A 20,278-nucleotide genomic window follows, 5' to 3' on the forward strand; every position below is an offset into this window, starting at 1 on the left:
GAACAAAAGTAGCTCTCTCAAAACAGCCCTGTTGTTAGTAATGTTGGTTTAAATAACCTGTAACCCACATTTTTGTCCACATAACCTCTAAGGAGGCTCACCAACAAATTTCACTTATTACAAATAAAATACAGTGACTAAAAAGTAAATTAGTGCCATATTTATTTATAACGTCCACAGAAGGAAGAGAGTAATGCCGCAAGTCTCCAACAGGAGTGAAAAGGTTTGGCTGCTGTCACCAGCAATATTTTTACATTATTGTGCCTCTTCTGCACAGTTCTCTAAAAAACCTAGAAAATGGGTCCATTTGGCATCTTCATACATCCAAGTATAATTTTAATTACAAATAACAGGGCACCTATAATGTCACATTTTACTTGTATTGGTTTTAGTATGCTGAAATCAAGCACCCATGTTGAATTCACTGGGATGAGTAACCCAGCAGAGCAGTCCAAAGACCCGGTTTAACCTTAACCTTGGTTGGTTTTGTCACTCAAGGCCAGATAGCACTTTGCCCATCCAAGAAGGGCTTCTGAAGTTTTAAACCTTAATGTTCGTTGCATAATCTCTGACTTGTAAAGTTTCCCCCCAAAGTTACCTAGATCATGGTGTGCAGTAATGTGGGACTTCCAAAATTACCCTCAAGATCATTTGAGGGTAGCATCCACCCACATCTTCTGTGTGATCCTATGTACCGTTGTACCTATGTACCCTTCAAAGAACCAATGTGGTGTTGTGGTTTAAATGTTGGACCAGGACTCTGGCCCCCAGGGTTCAAATCTCTCTATATCACTCATCGAAATACACTAGGTGACTTCAAGCAAGTCACACTCTCTCAGCCTCAGAGGAAGGCAACTACAACCCTCCTTGGAGTAAATCGTATAAAAAAAAACCCATGATAGGGTTGTCTTAGAGTCACTGTAAGAACAGCAACAAATCTCTTTCTAACATGCTGAAACCAGCACCTAATGTCTCTGGAGCACTTTTAGGATATTGGCTGGCAAGCTAAATTGCTAAATTGTTTTATCATAATGTGTTCCAATGACTGGAATTTCCTGACCTGACTCAAACGTGTTGCATGTCCAAAGAAGCAAAAGTCTACCTGCTCACCTCAGCATAGGCTTGCCATAAGTTGACAGGTGACCTGTAGGCACATGGACCCACACAAGCTATATTTGACTATGTCCCCCTTACAGAGGTTTCCCCTCATCCACCCGCTCTCCCTTTATGGACGAGGGAGGGTTATCATATGATCTGGCTCAAGGGATAATCCAACACTCATGAAATTAAGTTTTAAATGTTCTAATTCGAAAGACACCTTTTCATTCTGAATGTGACACTTGGTATATCTTCATCAGAGCTTGGAAATTATCAGTGGCCATGCAGGTAGGGGATTCTAGGAGTTGTTAATAATAATAATAATAATAATAATAATAATAATAATAATAATAATAAAAAATAAAACTTTCCCAAGGTTTGATTAGCATCCGCTGCATATTCAAAGCAGCATCATATGAAGTACTGAAACATATACTTACTGTTGGCTGAAGCGGCCCTTTGCCACTGTTGCGACCTCTGAAATTAACAAAAACAGATAGCAAGAGTGAAGAAAACAAGAGTTACATTTGAACTGTTGAAATTAACTTTTCACAAGGAATAACAAGAAGTCTAATGGTAGTTATAAGAAAGACAGTTGGCTCTCCACATTTATGGCTTTGCTTCTTTGCAGTTTTGATTAATATGTTCTCTCTAGGAATCTCTAGGTCCTCCAGGACAACTCTGCCTGAGGTTGACCATAGAGTTGTGCCGGAGAACCTAGAATTTCCTAGAGAAAGCACTTCTCTAGGTATTTGTAGGTCCTCCAGCATGAGGGCCTTCTGGCAGATGTTGACCAGAGAGTTGCACAGGAGGGCCTGGACATTCTTGGAGAGGTGTTATCTCAGATTAAAAGATAGTGTGTTTTTATTTGTGGTTTTTCCACAGTGACAGGGATCCTTCAGCCCTAACCCCAGTGAATGTGGAGAGACTACTGTATATCAATAGTGTGGTTCTTTTCAGCTGTTGTGCACCTTAACATATAAAATCAATGCCAGGGTTAAAGCTTTATGTGCACTCCCGCGAGAGTACAGCCAGAGACCGAGCATGTTTGTTATTGTAACCCATTTTGGGGGGGGATATTAAAATGGCCAGAAGAACATCCTTTAAGATGGCATGACTCTTAGAAGTGTCCCCTCAGCTGTCAAGAGAAGTGAAATAAACTGTGACCTAAACATGTGGCTCAAAGACGTTTCCCTGGCACCATATCAGAAAAGCAAGTACTGTATCTCCACCGAGCTCATTGCCACATGCTGAAATCCTAAAATGTTCCTCCCTGAAAAAAAGGAGACTAGGAAGGCTTAAGGCCATCAAGCACAGGTCAAAACCTTTCACTTAGACCAGCCGATACAATACAGGTCGCCATGCGCTTGGCAAAACGGCAGCATGACTGTGCAGCACCGTCCAGTGCCTGCAGAGTAGACATCTTGATACAATTTCAGTAAGCTAAAAATATTAGATCAATTCCTCCATTCACAGAACAGCAGCATACCAACAGGCTGAATACTTCTAAAACCCATCTCAGCTTTGACAGCAACCTGCTGCCTTCTCACCATTCTTGTTTAATTATATTCATTTCCACACACCACTGTCTTATGGCGAGATATGCAAATCAGACTTGTGACACAAAACGCTTGGCTATCTTTCAGGACACCATTTTTCTCCCATATCACTTTCTGCACAATTCTTCGAAAAGGCTCATATTACAACCATTCATTTAATGGAAAGGTCCTTATGATACAAATCAGCAATGTACAACTACTTTTCAGAATTGTTTTCTGAGAAGTGAGGGCCTAAGTCTTATTCTGCTCATGTCTCACGTTCTGTGATAACCAATATAATATTTAAAGCCTGGTAATTAACACATCACAACCTGTTTTAATTCAGACGTTGCCTATTTCTCACATGGGAAAACTCACAGCTATTTCGATCAGAGATGTTCACAGTATTCCTTGTTCCTCTGAGGTTCCATCACCTCAAACTAACCTCAATAAAGAGCAGTTCCTGTTTCAAAACTTCAAGTCAAAAATATCAGTACTTAAGAAAGCTGAAAGATTAGGCATGACAGGTTATGAGCAGTAACACAGAGAACTGATTATTAAATTAATGGCTCTATGTCCGAGACAAATGAACTGTTACAATGCTTAGACTTGCTTCTTGGAATCCAAAATTAAACTGAAAAGATGCACGGCTCTTTATGTGAAATATCCAGTATGACATGCACCTTGCTTCCACCTCCGTCCTTCAATGATCAAATGGATCCAGTTCTTGGTTCAACACTCTTCACCATGCACTTGTTAACATAGCAGGCCTTTATGTGTAATACAGGTTCAGTCCTTGTTACCTTGTGACGAGTGTGGCCTTGCCAAGGACCGAGGGAAATATAAGCGATGTAGTATAACACTTTTACCAGCATGAACAATGACCACCAACAGGCCCCTATTGCTTTATATTACAATGAAGAGCTAAATACTTGCAATTCAGAGACTGAAACAGAATCTGGACTTGTGTTTTTCTTAAAGCCACTTCAACCTCTTTGAAAGAAGACATATATAAAACAGTATATAGATGGCATTTTACTCCCTCTTGACTGTCATTCATTCATAAAAATGTATAGGCTTCCTGTTGGAAAGGATGTGAACCAAGAGGGACTTTGATTCATATATGGCTATACTGCCCTGAAATAAGAGACTCCTAAGAACAGATACCAAACCTAATAGCCTGGTTCACATCCCAGCATATTAATAACTGCAAATATTACTACTCATTTTTACAAATAACAATGCAAATCTGCGTCATAAATGTCTTGTGGCTGTCCTACTGTCAGTGGCAAAATTGGTCACAGCGGAGAGATGAAAGTATGCAAAGGAAGTGGATCTTTTCCCATTATGGAGGTGGTGGGATCTAGCATTGAATGAAACGTTAACAGTCAATTGTTAAGTTCTCAGAGAGGAAACTTGGACTAGGATGTTTACTGTGATATGGCAGTCATTCCTTCCTCTTGTAAACAATCCCTCTGATATCCCAAGACCACCAGGGGTTCAGCATAAATACTGGCAAGATTTGTTATATGATCTCCAATACTTTATGTTTTGGAAACTGAATGTTCAGGGTTGCTCACTGGCAAGAGAGGAAAAAAGTGTATCTAAACCATGCTGGAAAAATAATGGTATCTTGGGGGGTGTCAGAATATAATATTTGTTATGTCATGGCATATTTATAGTTTTGCATTGTTGCTTCTGATTTTCTGATGAAGTAAACTAATAAACATTATTTTTTTTTAAAAAAAGCAACGTATTTTCCATCAGCATATATGTAAGTATCTATCTAAATGTCAAAGGCAGAGGATCCTTCCCGTTGGAGACATAGCAACCTGGCATTGTGAGGATATTGCCCCTTTGGGAGAGGGAAAATCTGGTACTAGCAGTTTCTGTGGGCAGATGTCACCCACATCCCTGGTCCCAACCACCTCTTCTCCAATCTTCACCTGCCTCATTGACTCTTCCTCTGCCCTTTATCTTCTTTCTCCATCTCCTGAACTCTTTCCTTTATAAGTACTGCTTTTTCCTACATTCCCTTGACTCTACCCAACTTTAGCTAACCCACATCCCGCATTCCAGCCAGCTGGCTGTGATGTGGGTCCCAGTTGCCTTCCTTTCTTACAACTGGGCTGGGCCCATAGTCTGGTGACTATGAGACTACGGTGTAATGGTTAAAGCGTTGGGCCAAGATGCTGAGAGATCAGGGTTCAAATTCCTGTTCATCTAGGAAAACCCACTGGATGACACTGGGCAAGTCACACTCTCTCAGTCTCAGAGAAAGGCAAGGGCAACCCCCCAAAAAAAATTCTGCCAAGAAAACCCCGTAATAGGTTTGCCTTAGGGTTGCCATAAGTCAGAAAGGACTTGAAGGCACAACAGCAACAGCCATAGTCTGGTGGCAAACTGTGCCACATCAGGGACCCTAACAGCCCCATTGCTTCACCAGATCCAGTGAATAACATGCTTCTCAACATTTCTGTGATGACCTGGACAATTCAGAATCAGAAATTCTAGCGTTCCAAATTGATTGACATCCAAGTACATTTATTCAAACGTTTGGTTTTAATTTCTCCCCCACCCCAAAATTATGAAGGGAGGAGAGTACAGCACATTTCAGCTATATTCCTGTCTACTTACGTCACAGCATTAGACCACACTGAATCCATTTTGACTTATTTCTCCGTAAAGATTTATAGGATTCCACTGTTTGTGCGTGTATCTTGAATACGTCCTTGCTTCCTAGGAACAGTCACCTGAAAATTGGCTTTGAACTTGCCCAGATTAATATTTGGGTGGGATTTCATGCATGCATTATCTGCTAATTAATTTTAAAGAAATAATACGTTTGTAAAAATATAAAAATAACGTATTAGAACGCATTCTACCCCAGGTCACTAAACGCAATGGCTGTTTTGCTTACAAGGCCAAACGGCACTGTTCCTTAAAACTTATAAGTGGACTACATGCAACTCCTTCCAATCCACACCCAAGGAAGAGGTCACAACTCTGTGGTAGATCACAAACTTGCACACCAACTATGAAATGCTCCAAATTCGTCCATAGCAACTCCATGGGGCTGTGGAAAGTTGCCTGTCTGAAGCACTGGAGTGCCACGAAACCACAGCAGGAATCAAATGGCCCTCCAGATGTTGATGGACTGCATTTTACAGCATTTCTTACAGGCTGGGAAATGATGGGAATGCCAGTCCAACATCATCTGGAGGGCTGCACTTTGCCTACTCCTGGACTAAACACATTACCTGGATCAGGATAAAAATCAGCTTCCCAGCTGCTTAAATTTTTGGAAAGCTTTGAAATTGGGGGCAAACTTTCCTATAGAGCTATACCTCAGTCAACAAAAGTACAGTAAATGTGTTCCGGTCATGACTTCTTCAAAGAAATTTTGGGGCCTCAGGCAAAAATAACATGGAAAGAATAGAAAAAGGCTCCTCAACCACAAAAAGAAGAGCAGTTTGACCTCTTTCAGCTCACTTTTTAGTGTACATGCATTTTAGGAGCAACTGTTAAGTGTTTTGAAAGGCATGTAGTACACATATGCTACAACACACCCCTCAACCCAATCCCTCCTACTGGCTCTTTACTAATAATTTTCAATGGTCAATTGTTAAATGTATTGACAACTAAATATCAACATTAGTACAAGTCAGGCATTGCAACTGACATGCAAGTCAACTGGCCCAATTGCAAATTTTAACACTACTGCTGTTCAAATATCCTGAATTATTTACAGGTTTTGTGAACATTTTTAAGTCAGATGTGATGAAGCTACCAGCCAGCAACTCCTGAAAAGAATGTGTTGATTCCTGGGAGAGGTAGACCTATTCACTGCCTTGTTGTAAAGGTTCTCTCACACTCTTACGCCAGTATATGGGTGAATGAGTTCCTTCTAGTCAAGTATCTTCAAGTGCACTATGTGCAACAACACAGTGGACTTTGAAGAGCCCTCAATTAGCCCCATCGTGTGTTTAGGTAAAGCAAATCACAGAGCCATTCAGTGCATGGCCAGCACCAAGCAGAAGCACCAAGGAAACCCTACTCCTAGTTGGAATTCCCATTCGCCTACACAAGGCCACAGCTCCTGAATTTATAAAACCATATTTTCTGAAACAAATGAAACCCCCCCCCCCCGCCTAAATACCCTGAAGGCAGCAGATCCTGCCGATCTTGGAAGCTACACAGGGTCATCCCTGGTTAGTACTTGAATGGGAGGCTGCCAATGAATCCCAGGTGCTGCAGGCTGTATTTCAGAGGACGGCAAAAGCAAAACCGCCTCTGAGTATTTCTTGTCTACGAAGGACCTATGAAATTCATGGGGTTGCCACAGGTTGGCAAGAGACTTCAAGGAGCACAGACACACAAATAAATCCAGAGCATTAAAACAATACTAGCTAACGGCCTGCTATTATGATGGGAATGAGGTGCCTGATCGATTGTAAAAACTCCTGGAGAATGACCCTTGACATTTCCTGCCCCCTTCAGAGAACTGATGAGCCAAGGCTATCAAGCATCAAAGGGGGAGTAGGTCTTGTGGCCACAGAAACAGCACTGTCCGATACCCTGCCTCCCCTAAAGGAGCAAATGGTAACTTATAAGACAAACGCAAATCTCCAAGGTGGGGGCAAACATCCTCCCAGCCCTGGTGTATTTTATTGTTTGAATGTACAGCGCTGTGTAAATCTACAGAGCTATATAAATAAAGCATAATAATAATAATGGTGACCCTGCTATCCTCAGCCACCGATAATCCAGCCTGCTCCTATCTGCACAGACCCATTCTCAGTTCTGTATGCTGAGCACACAGAATGGTGAGAAGCAATGCAGACTCGGGGTCTCTGTGCCCTGCTCCCAAAATGCCAGGCAAGGTGGCAACCACAACCCCCTTCCAAGCCACAAGGGCACCAGCCTGCCACACAGCTGTAATTCCTAAACAGCGGCACCCTCCTCAGTGACCAGGCTGCCAAGCTTCTCCTGCAGAAGACCTGAGGCACAGCACAGCATGTAAGCCTAGGAGGGCTCCAGTTCATGGCCAGCAGTTGGAGCAAGAGGTGGCTCTTTAAAAATTCCACTGATGGGTTCCCTGAGAAGCAGCAAAGCTTAAAAACCCTTCTGCTCTGATGAATAAGCTTGCATTACTTCCAACCAGTTTGGCGTACCAGACAAATTGGTATGCTCAGGCCTGTTCTACAATTACCTTTGTGCTCTTACAGAGCGTTGACAACCAGGTTTTACACTGGAGAGGACCCAGATGGACTCATCTCGCTCCACATTTACCAAGGCATCCCAACATTGTAGGATACAACAGAGAGTGGCAAATCCAAGCCTGCTTGTATGTATGTGGCATTTAGGCTACTTAAGTAACTTGCGCTCAAGAGGGGATGGCAGTGGGAAGGACAGGGTTAGAAACCCAGGCTACAAATAAATTATTTTTCCTGAAAACAGCAGGGCACCTAGAAACATGTTCTGTAATGTTCCTAGGACAAAAACACCCAGAACATCAGGAAAGACATATGAAGGATAACCTAAGACACAACCTGATGCATCCTTTTATAAAAACCTGAAAAACCCTTTTGGACCCTACATTCATCTTATGTTAAAATGTGTTCATGTCTTCCTATGAGTTCTGCAGAATACCTGAAATCCAATCAGTTACAGTTGTTTTGCTGCATATATACATACCCACACACCACAATCTCCTTCCAAGAGCTCAGATCACCATCACAACCGACCTAAGATGTTGGCTCTCCCATCCACTTTGATTCAAATCGGAGTAAAGATTTAACAGAACCTTCCCATCCCAAAATATTACATGAACAACTACGAGATACAGAGAAAGCTTAGTACTCATGTTTATTTGGAAGTAAACTCTGAGATAAATGAAACTACCTTCTAAGTGATCATGTATGACTTCAACCTCAGAGAGGTATCCACAGGCATTTACTCGGCCATCATGAGTGCTGGTGCTCTGCAACAACTTCTTTCTCTAACTTCAATTCTTCTTCTATAGGCTAAAGGTCTATAGGCTTCAAGAAAACCTATAGACCTTTAGCTATCACTATAAAGCATTTTCATTCAGGTTCAATGTTAAAGGCTGTCAACTGCACTCCTACACCAGAGTCCCTACTCTGTGCCTCACCACCTTCAGCAATACCAATAAGACAAGACATGTTGTAGTGCAGCACCCAGGCTACAGAATTCCACATACACACCTCCACACGCCCCTGGGAAATCCGATCCCTCTCTCTCCATTTACAAAGGAGCTGTTAAAATTATTTTATTGCACCAGCTTTTAGTGTAGGTTAAAGTCCTATCTCCCTATTTTGTGCCAAGTTACTCTATCCTGCTGTTGGATTTTATTGTTTGAAACTAGCTTTTAAGAATGTGAACTGTTTTATGGTGCAATTATTTCATTAACATTTTTGTAAGCAGCTTTCATCCGTTTCTTTTTGCAAAGAAAAGTGGGCTTAAATAAAACGAGTAAACAGCCTGCTTCTGTGTTTTATTTGTGCATACTGTTAACAATTTCTGCTCTTATGGTCATGTTTCTTATTTTGAATATAATTGAAACTCCTATTGAGTTCTCCTAAGCTGTACTTTCTGCCCTTCTGGGCGTTTAACCTCAGTATTTACTACCTCCCCTGCATAACCAAGTGTATATTTATCTTTCAACTACAAATAACAATTCACACATCTGATGGAAGTGGACTCTAACCCACAAGGGCATATGGCATAACACATTCCTGAAACTTTAAGGTACCACAAGACTCTTGGTTGTTTTTGCTTCAACAGACTAACACCAGTAATCTTCTGCAGTTTGCCTGGTCTTTTTTCCGTGCAAATTCAGTTAACATCACCTTTGGGTTTTATATCAGTTGGGTGTTTGTCTTGAGTGGCATTCCCCTAGATTAGATTAACAGAGACACAAGGATTATGGAACAGAAACTGTTCAGATTGGGTTGTATGAGGATCAAAGCTTGAGTCACTGAGTGGTTAGACATTGAGAAACTTCTATCTACCACACAACTGCTTCTCCCATTCCCCTCCTACCTCCATTTTGATGATCCAGACTCTTTGGTCCCTTCTTACCTGGGCAAAGATAATAGTGTATCATGGTAACAAAACTAGCCTCACTTTCATCATTCTGTCATCCCCATTTTCAAGAGATCTATGGTTTATAGTGGCCTAAATGCCCCGAAGGCACCAGATTCCATCTGATCTTGAAAGCTAAGCAAGGTCAGACCTGGTTAGTACTTGAATGGGAGACCACCCCAAAATCCCAGGGACTGTTGGCAATATTTCAGAGGAAGGCATGGGCGAAACTAGTTCTGAGGATTCCTTGCCTAAGATAACCCAACGGAATTCATGGGGTTGCCATACATCAGCAGGTGACTTTGAAGAGCACTCAGCTCCTAGTGTTAAGAGAAAAAAGAGCTGCCGTTTCTTCAGTCTGTCCAATGAATTGAGACTGAACTCATGCTCTTTATGCGGGTGGTGAATCTAGCACCTTGGGGCAGGAACCACCTTGTACTCTGCATTTGTCAGTCCTCAAGAAGAACATAACAACTAAGTAGGGAAGAGATTCCCAACATTACTTCTTTATTTTAAACATAATTTTAAAAGAGTATGTTTTTCCATCCTTCCAAAAGATCAGAGCAGAAATTCTAATCCGCATGCCAGTTGATTTAAAACTCACTGGTAAGTTTAAAATTTTAAATATACCTTTTGCATATCGAAATAACTTACGCCACAAGATATACTATGGAAGTGGAACATAAGAAGCTGCTTTATACAGCAGTCGTCCTCCTAGTCCAGTACTGTCTACAGAAGTCCAAATGTTGGACTGCCACTGCCAGCAGCCAAGGGAGAGAAATACTTGGAGCTGCAGTTCAGCAAGCTCTGGAGGGCTGCACAATTCATATCGACTGACTGGCAACAGATCCCCAAGATTTCATACAGGAGCTAGCCTTACTTAGAGATGACTGGGGTTCAAAACAAAGCATTTTGCACACAAATCACGGTTTCCCACTAATGTGCCACAGCCCTTTCCAAGTACACAGACACCCTGATCTCATCCCCAAAAAACTATTTCTGCTTTCCAACTGTACAATGGAACCTCGTGTCGAATTGCTTTTGCCATCAAGGGGAGTTTCAACATTAGTTTGCAAAAAATAGTATGAGGACGGTGTTCAAAGGTTGAAATCCACGGGCCAGACACAAATGCACAGCTGTGAGTGTGGTACATCCTAAAGTTACCGGCCTGTATGTTTTCCTTCCTTTCTTTTTAAGCTAAACTACCAAGTGTTGGTAAAGACAGGACAGGAAGTTGCAGTTTATGTCAGGTGTGCAGGAGAGTGCCTTCCTCCATGACAGGACAGGAAGGACAGTTCTCCATTACTCCTCTAGTTTGCTCACTGGCCTTTATGGAAGTCATGGCTATCTATGGCTACCAGGCTAGTGCTCAAATGCAATGCCACTTCAAGCATTCACCTGGGAGTTGGAAGGCAACAAGGACGTGCATACAAGTAACTGAACAGGATGGAGGAAGAAAAGTAGATCCCTCTTCTATGCCCAACATACAACCAAATGGCTGGTCAAAGGAAGGAAAAAACCTCTGCTGTGTCCAACATAAAAATACTGCCAGCTGTTGGAAGAGGGAGGAAGCCCTATGCCCCCAACAAGCTCCCAATCCGGGAGGGCTTCTTTACAAGGCTGCTGGAGTAACTCTTTGGATCTCCATCTACTGATCAGAATATACACGTCTACAAAGCAGTTTTAATGCAAGCATGGTAATAGTAACACAGGAAAGTCCTTTGCTGGAAGAGATTCTTTTTCTACCTTCTAGAATAGAAGATGTTTTTGATTCCCAACTAATATTTTGAGGAAAGCACAGCAGGTATTCCCATTTTCTGCCACAACAACAGAAGTACATATCCACACCCAGTGGCTAAAAATGAACTATTTGTGCACATTTCAAATACAAAAAACCAACAACTTCAAACAGACAGCAGCAGGATGTTCTGCGCAGCAGGGTTATAATGTACAACAATTTAGTGCTGTAGCTTAAGAGTTGTAAAAGGCATTCAAGAGCTTAGGCGAGGTAGTCACCAGTCTCAATAGCTCTTTCAGCATTTAAAAAGCAAGCAAACCGTCAGAATACCTACTAGAATTGTTGAGAGTTATCTGCGCCCAGAAAGGCTCATACAGAGGTGGAGAATGTAAGCCTGTTTTAGAAGCCCAAATTGCTGCAGTTTCAAAATCGGTACATCTGTGCAGACCACTGGCTCACAACAGCTGTAGATTATTTCCCCCGAAAAGCCTTAACCTGGGATAGGCCACCAAACTGGGAACAATTTGCTCAGCTTTAGCTATAAAGGATAATTTTAGTCACATTAAAATGTAAGTAGCAAATGGAGGTGAAGGGGGGGGAAAGTGATTTACTTCTGCTGCAATGCCATCTCATTCATAAACTATCGCTACAAGCATCACAACATTTCCACAGGGCTGACAACACCAAACAGGTCCTGTGTTACATTTCCCCCGCCCCCATGTTTTTTCCCCATCGTGTTTCTAAGAGCTAATTTTCTGGCTTCACAATTCTGCACGCACATTATTTATTTATTTATTTATTTATTTATTTTCTTATATCCCACCTTTCTCCCAATCCTTCAATATTTCAAAGGTGAAATCAAATGAGATACACTCCTGGGTGAATATAAGATTGCAGTTGTGGTCGGAAGCTTAAATACATGCTTATCTTTGACGAAAGCCCACTGAACCCAGCGGGATTCATTTCTGAGTAGAAATACAGGACTGTGCAGTTGGTCTTCACCTTCCAAAACTGCAAGAATGAAGTGGTAGGCAACCCGCAATTTAGCAAGCTGTAGTCAGAACCACACTCATGGTTTCAGTCATACAGAAATAAAAGTGGGAGAAGGAAGGAGAGGGATTCTGCATTCTAATGTTCTATCTCTCCCTATGAGTTTCATGTGCTATGTCCCAACTGTACCCAGGCATAATACTGGGTAGTGTCTGTTAAATGGGTACCCATTGGGTCCAATTGTTTCTTTCCTGAAAATTAGCCAACGCCCCCGACTCGGGGAGTAGCAGTGCTCCAAGACACTTGCCATCCATTATCACTGCAATGTACAGCCAATGCAACTCCAGCCTTCATCCGCAAACCTGAAAGATGCCCACAATCCAGACGGTCAGCAGCTAGAAGCTATATTCAAAAAGTAATGGTAGCCCACTAATTTAAATCAAACCTTCTCTTACCACCTACATCTTTCAGCACATTTACTTTGAGAACTAGTTTGAGTAGGGCTCACTTGCAAGGGAGTGTTCTTCAGAGAGCAGGCTTAGCCATTCAGAAAAACAGAAGACATGATGGGTGTCTCTCAGTATATAAAACAAAAAAGGAGACGACAAAGGCCAGCACCACAAAGGATATTAAGCCCATCTACCTCTAGGCAACCCAAATTCAGTGTACACATACATACCTTTATTGCCCCATGATAAACATAGGATGTTGCTTGGTCTAAAGAGCTGTTGCCTCCTACAGGCAATACAGTTTGGGTCCAACATTTAAAACAACAACAACAACCCCCAAACCACTATTACTGTCCATTATGCATATTATCTGCATTATGTTGATTCTTCTAGGAAAATGAACATCAAAGATACTAATATATTTCAAAATCTCCAGTCCTCGGAATAAACCACCAATGGGATTGAAAAGGATGCCGCAAAACTCACCTCCCAGTCTGGCCAGTGCCCAATGCAGCTCCTGGTGAAGGGTTAACCTGCCTCATCTCACTTTTCTTTGCCAAGAGAGGACTGTTTGGGGGGGGGGGGGGGCATTCCTTTAATTTGGACAAGGAGACCCAGACAGAATACACCACTTTTTGCCACTTAAGGAGGGGAGATAATGGATTAAAATATAAAATGCTTATTCTCTGCATTCAAGGCAAGACTGGGGCTTGATAGGTGCCAACCAATTTGCTGGGGCACCTTCTGTACAGTCAGTTTCTTCCCTACCAAATCTTGAAGGTCGGGAGTCCCCCTCCTATCTTCCATACTAGGGACGGGAATCGTGCCGCCCTGCAGAGCTTGCTCAACTGCAAACCCAAGTATTCCTCACCAAGGACTAAGGCTGCTGGGACTTACCATTCCACAGTATCAGGAGGGCCCCATAATCCCCACTCCATCCCAAATAAGTCTCCCACGCAAGCCCCAGACAAAGCATCAGCTCCTCTCTGGAGGGACCCCTGGGATGGCACCAATGGGCCAGAAGCGGGCGGCCTCTGCTGCAGCCCAGGCCTTGGAGAGGAGAAGAGTGGGCTACCTAGAGCCAGGTCCAAGCTACTCCACACATTTCCTAGAAGCTTCTACCCAGACCCCGTCCCCCCATTCACAACAACACTTCCAGGCGGCGACTGCCAAGAAAAGACCCCATAAGCTAGCTGGAAAGTCCTGGCCTAGTTTCACCTGCCACCTTGACCACGTGCCCCTTGTCCATCCCAAAGCCTTTGGCCTCCTCCTACTCAGCAGTGCCAACCGCAGATGCCTCCCCTGCTACCCATCATCCACAAAATCTTACTAGATGTCTTCTCCTTCCTTAAGTCAGTACTCCACAGAGAGACGGCAGACATAATCTAGTTTGGCCGCGCTTTAGCTGCTCTGGCTCCATGCTCTGGAATTCTGGGAACTGGAGTTTGTGGTGGCCCCAGAGCGGAGCTCTGCTCCGCTCTGGGGCCACCACAAACTCCAGTTCCCAGAATTCCAGAGCATGGAGCCAGAGCAGCTAAAGCGCGGCCAAACTGGATTATGTCTTGCACTGTAGATGCAGCCCAAGTCTCTTTGCCTGCCTCCCCCTGATGCCATGTGCTACCTCCCCTCCTTCAAACCTTCTTCATTCCTTCGGGTGGTTGCAGCCTGGCACCCCTACCTTACCCACACAGGGTCCTTTCCAGTCGGACGTGAACCATGGATGCTCCTTCCTCCCTGCACCCTAAATATCTGTCATGCCGGGTCAAGGTTGAGGGCAGATGGATCGATGGCTGCATCCCCTCCGTCAGAGGGTCCTCTTTTCAAACGAAACAAATACAAAAAGCATCATTGTCACCCCGCTCCTGCCAGTGTGGACCCCCTCGCCGCCACCCTGGCCCCAAAGCTGGCAGCCTCAACAGATCCCAAACCCCGGCTGCCCACCTACTGCAGACGTTACCTTCCTTCCAATGGTACCATCACTGCCGCCACTTTCCTGCAATGGTTGCCAAGCTTCTTGGATTGATCATGATGCAATCGGAACCGGGGAGGCTAGCTGAAGGGGGGGTGAGGAGGCGGGCATTTGCCATGCTTTGTACAGTGGTCCGATTTGGGTGGCGGAGGAAGAGGAAGAGGAGGAGGAGGAGGGAGGGAGGCATCAAAGGAAGACAAATGTCATTTCCCTGCCTTTCTCTGGGTCCTCCCTGGCGCCCATCCTCTCCGCTCCTTCTCCATCTTTCTTGGGGCACAAAAACAAGCCTTTCCCTGAAGGTGCCAACCATAGAGGCTGGTCAGGAAGAAGCTCTTCTGGAACATGGCCACGCAGCCCCCCCCCCCCAAAATAAAAACCCACCCATTCTTTCATCCTCAAACACCTCCTTTATCTCATCTTTCCCAAATTCTGGGGGCTGCCAGGGTGCCCCCCTCCTCCTGTGTGTGCCAATCAATGTAACCTACCTTGGTCTGTAGGGAGAGGTGGACTAGAAATAATAATAACAATTATTATTATTATTATTATTATTATCATCATTATTAATTGTAATGACACTTTGAGGGGGGTGCCAACCCATGCCCTTCTCTGTCCCGAGGAGGAGGAGGAGGAGGAGAAGCCAGGCAAGCAACCCCAGGAAGCCAAGCCGACCCCCCACTGCAGCAAGGACCTGCTTTGACCCCGCTTTCACGCTTTTCTGGCTCCAGGCTGTGGAATTCTGGGAGTTGGGAGTTTGTTGTGGGACTCCAACTCCCAGAATTCCGCAGCCTTGAGGCAAGGCCCGGGGCCAAAGCGGGCTCTCCTCCCCGCCCGAGGGGACCTTAGTGCTTGGCCCTCTTTCTGGCTCCTGTGGCGCAGGAGAAGGGCCTTTCCTTGCCTTCCCTTTCTCTCTCTCTCTCTCTCTCTCTCTCGGAGGAGGAAAATGGAGGGGCCCGGGCCCAGGCCGACCCCACCCAAGCCAAGCCCAAGCAAGGCCCCAGCCACCCTCGGCCTTGCCTCACCTGCCCAGCGGGGCTCTTCCGCCGCCGCCGCCGCCGCTGCTGCTGCTTCCCGCTCCGGCGGCGGAGCTGCCACTCAGGCTTGGGCCTGGACCGGGGCCTGGGCCTCCTGCTGCTCCACTCCCGGGGGGCTTGCGGCTCCCGCTCCCCGCCTGGGCCGGCCCTGGTTGCGGCGGAGGCTGAGGCTGAGGCTGAGGCGGCGGCGGCGGCGGGGAGGGCGAGGCGGGGGCCGGCGGTGGCGGCGGCGGCTGAGGCGCCTGCTTGAGGGACATGGCGGGCGGCTGCTGCTGCTGCTGCTGCTTGTGCTGCTGCTGCTGCTGAGGCTCGGGCTCTGGGCCGCCTCCGCCGCCTCCCTTCGGAGGAGAAGGAGGAGGAGGAGGAGAGAAGCGGGCCGGCTGCGGAGGAGGGAGGCGCGTGGCCGAGAGAGAGAGAGAGAGAGCGGGGCGGAGTCCGCGGGGCGACCCAGAGGAGGAGGAGGAGGAGGAGGAGGAGGCCCCGATCGAGCCGCCTGGGCTGCTGGCTGCTGGGCGGGAAAGCCAGGGCCTGCCCTTCCTCGCTTCCTGAGGGAAGGAAGAGCACCGCAGCAGGAGTCCCTAGTCCTCCCCAGGCAACGGGGAGCGGGCCCCCCTGAGGCGGCCTTGCGCCGCCTGTGCCTTGGCCTCCTCCTCGACCCCGAGAGGCCCAGGCGCCCTCCTCCTTGCCCAGCCTTCGGCCCGGGAGGCAGCGCAGGCCTAATCCCCTGTTTTCCTTGACTAGCCTCCACTTTGCCCTGGGCCCCCCCTGCCCCCAGGTTTGCCAGTTCAAGACTGGAAAGCACACCACACACACACACAGCCCCCAGAGGTACCCATGCTCTCCCCCCTTCTCCACAGATGCATTCGAAGGTGTGCAGAAGACATACACACATTGCCATGTGTGGCTTGTATAATACACATATACATCCCCCCCCCCCGAGGTACCCATGCTCTCCCCTTGTCTGCCCAGTGTGCACAGCCCAGGGGTGCATTCTATGGTGCATAGGCTACATACAGACATTGTCATGTGAGTCTCATCTTGGAGTCCTTCTTCAGCTCCTTCATCCCTGCCTCTTTGCAGACTCAAAGCTCCCACTTTTCTTCCCAGGGTAGTTTCTCAGCCATTGAAAGCCAGTGCGCAAAGGAGAAGGGGCACCATGCTTCAACACAACAGAGACGCCTGCCTTTGCGTAAGGCCAACCCTGGTGAAGGCCAGGGGTTTGCCATGGAGCATGCAAGGCAAGGGAGAGCCAAAGAGCCAACGAGGGCACCTCAGGCGTTTGGCATGGCCCCAAAATGGGTTTAAAGGAAGGCCCTCTGGTCTCCATTCTGCTCCTTCAGCGCTTACGATTTCAGTCCCGTATCAAATGTTTCGTCTCCCGACTGGTTTTCAGTATTGAGCCTTCAGCCTAAGAACATAGACTTCAGAGACTCCCGGGGCTGCATCTGCACTGCAGAACTGATGCACTTTGACCCTGCCTTAACTGCTCCGCAGTCCTGAAATGTGTAGTTTGGAGAGATTTTGCCTTCCCTGTCAAGAGTGCTCCGAGGCCACAGCAGACTACAAATCCCAGGATTCCCTAGGATGGCGCCATGACAGTTGAAGCCCTGTCATTAATTCTGCAATGCAGCCTGTTAGTATGGAATTATACTGACATGTTAGTAGCTTAATGTGCCCTGTTAGTATGGACTATCAGTATGCAGAAGGGGGTTGTAGTACCTTTGAGACGGAGCGAAAGACCTTGCAGCATAAGCTTTAGGGGACTTGTTTTGCTTCCTCAGATGCAACCGAGAAGTGTGTGTCTTTGTGCATTCAAGTCACGTCTCGACTTATGCTGACCCCATTAATTTAATAGGGTTTTCTTAGGCGAGGGATCCTCAGCGGTGGTTGTGCCAGCTCTTTCCTCTGAAATTGAACCCAGTTTTCGTTGGCAGTCTCCCACCCAAGTCTTAACCAGGGCTGACTGCTTAACCTCCAAGATCAGGTGGGATCTGGTACCTTGAGGCAGTTAGCCTATACATCCATCCCCATACAGACAGACAGAAATAGTCAACAGGCCTTTGAAAGTTTATCTGACTACAATTCAGCCATGCTCCGCTCCGCTCGGGGCCCACAACAAACTCCAACTCCCAGAATTCCATAGCCTTGAGCCAGAAAAGAGTCCAAGCGGGGCCAAAGTGGGTTATTTCTCCAGTGTGGATGCAGCTCACGCTAGCCACAAAGTCTGCATTTAATCACAGTTGTCAAAGGCGATTGCAGAGTTAATTAGATTAGGCTTTAGTAGGGTTTCAGGGAACATTTCAAATAGCCGTGATAAAGAAATGCACACAATAGCCAGGCCATCCAGGTGCATTGACGCTTTGTAAGATCCCCACTAAAAGGCCTCTGCTCTCAAGAAGTTTTCACTCTGCGACAGGCTATAGGAAGATAAGCCCCCTCTTTCTTTGCTTAGGTAAAGATGTCAAGGTCCCTGCCCCCAAGGAGTTGGCAGTTCAATGGGGAGTGGGGACAAGAGGAGATTCTTTCTTTCCTAAAGGGCTTTTTTCCCTCTTACTACAAATGTGACTCTGGACTCCTTGGGAGAGGGGCCCTGTCACAGTTTACTTCTAAACAAACCAGATTTGATTCTCCCCGCCCCCTTCTGCTTTGATCCACAGGTGGGGAACCTATAGCACTCCAAATAGTAAAGGACTTCTGCTACAGTCATCATAGGAGCCAGCCTGGTGTAGTAGTTTGCGTGTCGGACTGGGACTCTGGGTTCAAATCCTCGCTCGGCCATGCTATCTCGGCCTCAGAGCAAGGTAATGGCAAACCTCTGAATAAACCTCGCCCAGAACAGTCTAAAACAGGGTCAGCACAAGTTGGAGTTAGCTTAAAGGCATGTCACCTCAGACAGCAACTCTCACCTTTTACTGTTAGCCATGTTGGCAGAGCCTGATGGGAGTTGCAGTCCGTTGACATGTCGAGGGCCACAGCTTCCCCAGTCCTGTTTTTAAAGAAAAAGACAAGGGGCAACTGCGAAGTCCGAAAAACCCACAAAAAACGGGCAACTCTTGAAGGGCAAATATGTTCCAAATTTGTGCTTACTATATGTAGGCCTGTTTTAAAAGCTTTAACTCAGGAGACCATAGAAAGGGGAGCCATGTCTGAGTCGTGTTGAGGTTACGATGATTTCTTTTCTTGGCAGACAAACTGTACCCTTTACAGCCTCCAATTTGCATCGGTTACTCGAGATCTAATTGTTAGCAAAGAAGCTAACGCCTCACCTCTTTCAAGGCAGAGTACATATTTAAAAGATTTTTAGACACCCAAATAACTAGGCAATCTCGTCTGGAATCAATACTCCCCTTGGCTATAGTTTCAAAACGCACCTTTTACATACAAGCGCACAGTTAGTGCATAGTGAGGCACTCCAGCCCATGAGATTCACAGATCAGGTCAAGCTAATCTGTTCATCTATGCCGGATCTTGATCCTGTCAGGGTGTTGCGCGCGTAGATCAGAAACTACCTCTGAAGACTCCTGGATCTTTAACATCTGGTTGACAAATTCAACAGGTGGCAGCTTTTTCCGGAAAAAGCAACCTCACTGGTTGAATGTCTGCTTGTTAATTCAGCTGCTAAAGTCACCGATGCCCTGTCCCAAAGGGACAGATTACATTGTAAACTCAAAGGACTCCAGATATGCTGTATGCATGGAAGACAGAAAGGATGAAGGGTGGGTTCCCTGAGAGTTGAAAGGAAATACTGCGGTGCAAAGTGAAACCAATGTTTTGTACAAGACACAGTCCCCTGTTCATTTTATTTCATTTATGTCCTGCTTGTCCACTACAAACGGTGTTCAAGGCAGCTAGCAGACACGATACAAAATGTTAAAGAAAAGCAAGGCAGTTTAAATCCTGTCGAAACATTTAAAGGAATAAAGAGCACCCAACAATTAGAACCTTTTCAGTCAATAAATAGGAATATCTTTGCCTGCCAGGAGAAAGACATCCAAGCTGTAGGTAAGAACTTACCTTGCACTCTTGCTGCTGGGAGGGGCAGAGGACTCCAAGAAGGGTCTCCTCCCAAAGAGCTTAAAATCTGGAGAGTGGATATAGCCTGATCCCAAATCTTGGCAGGCCATCACAAGCACTTTGCCTTTGGCCCAGAATTGGACCAGTTGCTGGTGAAGCACAGATCTATAGGTTTGGCTGTCAAAATGGAAAACTGGAGGTGCTGAAAGCAATGAAAAACATTCCTGGATGCTTTTTGAAAGCAGCTTTCAAGTGGTCTCTAGAAAGTTTCAAATGTTTCTGTTGACTTACGCAAGGCTTAACTGACCATGGTGTAATATACCTCTGCTCTTTTAGTTCAGTTG

At 45.7% G+C, this 20,278-nt stretch overlaps 1 protein-coding gene across 5 annotated transcripts in view; it reads right to left on the reverse strand.

Annotated features, from left to right (window-relative positions):
* The window catches only part of ATXN2 (ataxin 2), a 52,394-nt gene extending 36,454 nt beyond the window's left edge, over positions 1-15,940 (reverse strand). For 3 of the 5 annotated variants that reach the window (XM_089489827.1, XM_089489828.1, XM_089489824.1), the window contains exon 1: positions 1,539-1,575. Coding sequence is in view for 1 of the 5 variants with exons in the window: in XM_089489825.1 (XP_089345951.1) it covers positions 1,539-1,575; positions 14,878-14,897 (57 nt within the window). In the remaining 4 variants the exon portion in view is untranslated. Of the gene's footprint in view, positions 1-1,538; positions 1,576-14,877; positions 15,037-15,908 lie in introns of those variants that run through there. The other 2 variants (XM_089489826.1, XM_089489825.1) reach the window with 2 other exon arrangements.
* Positions 15,941-20,278: the final 4,338 nt, after the last annotated feature.

Source organism: Sceloporus occidentalis, unplaced genomic scaffold (assembly GCF_023333645.1).
Source record: "Sceloporus occidentalis isolate IW3139 unplaced genomic scaffold, rSceOcc1.0.p SCAF_41, whole genome shotgun sequence".
NCBI lineage: Eukaryota > Metazoa > Chordata > Lepidosauria > Squamata > Phrynosomatidae > Sceloporus > Sceloporus occidentalis.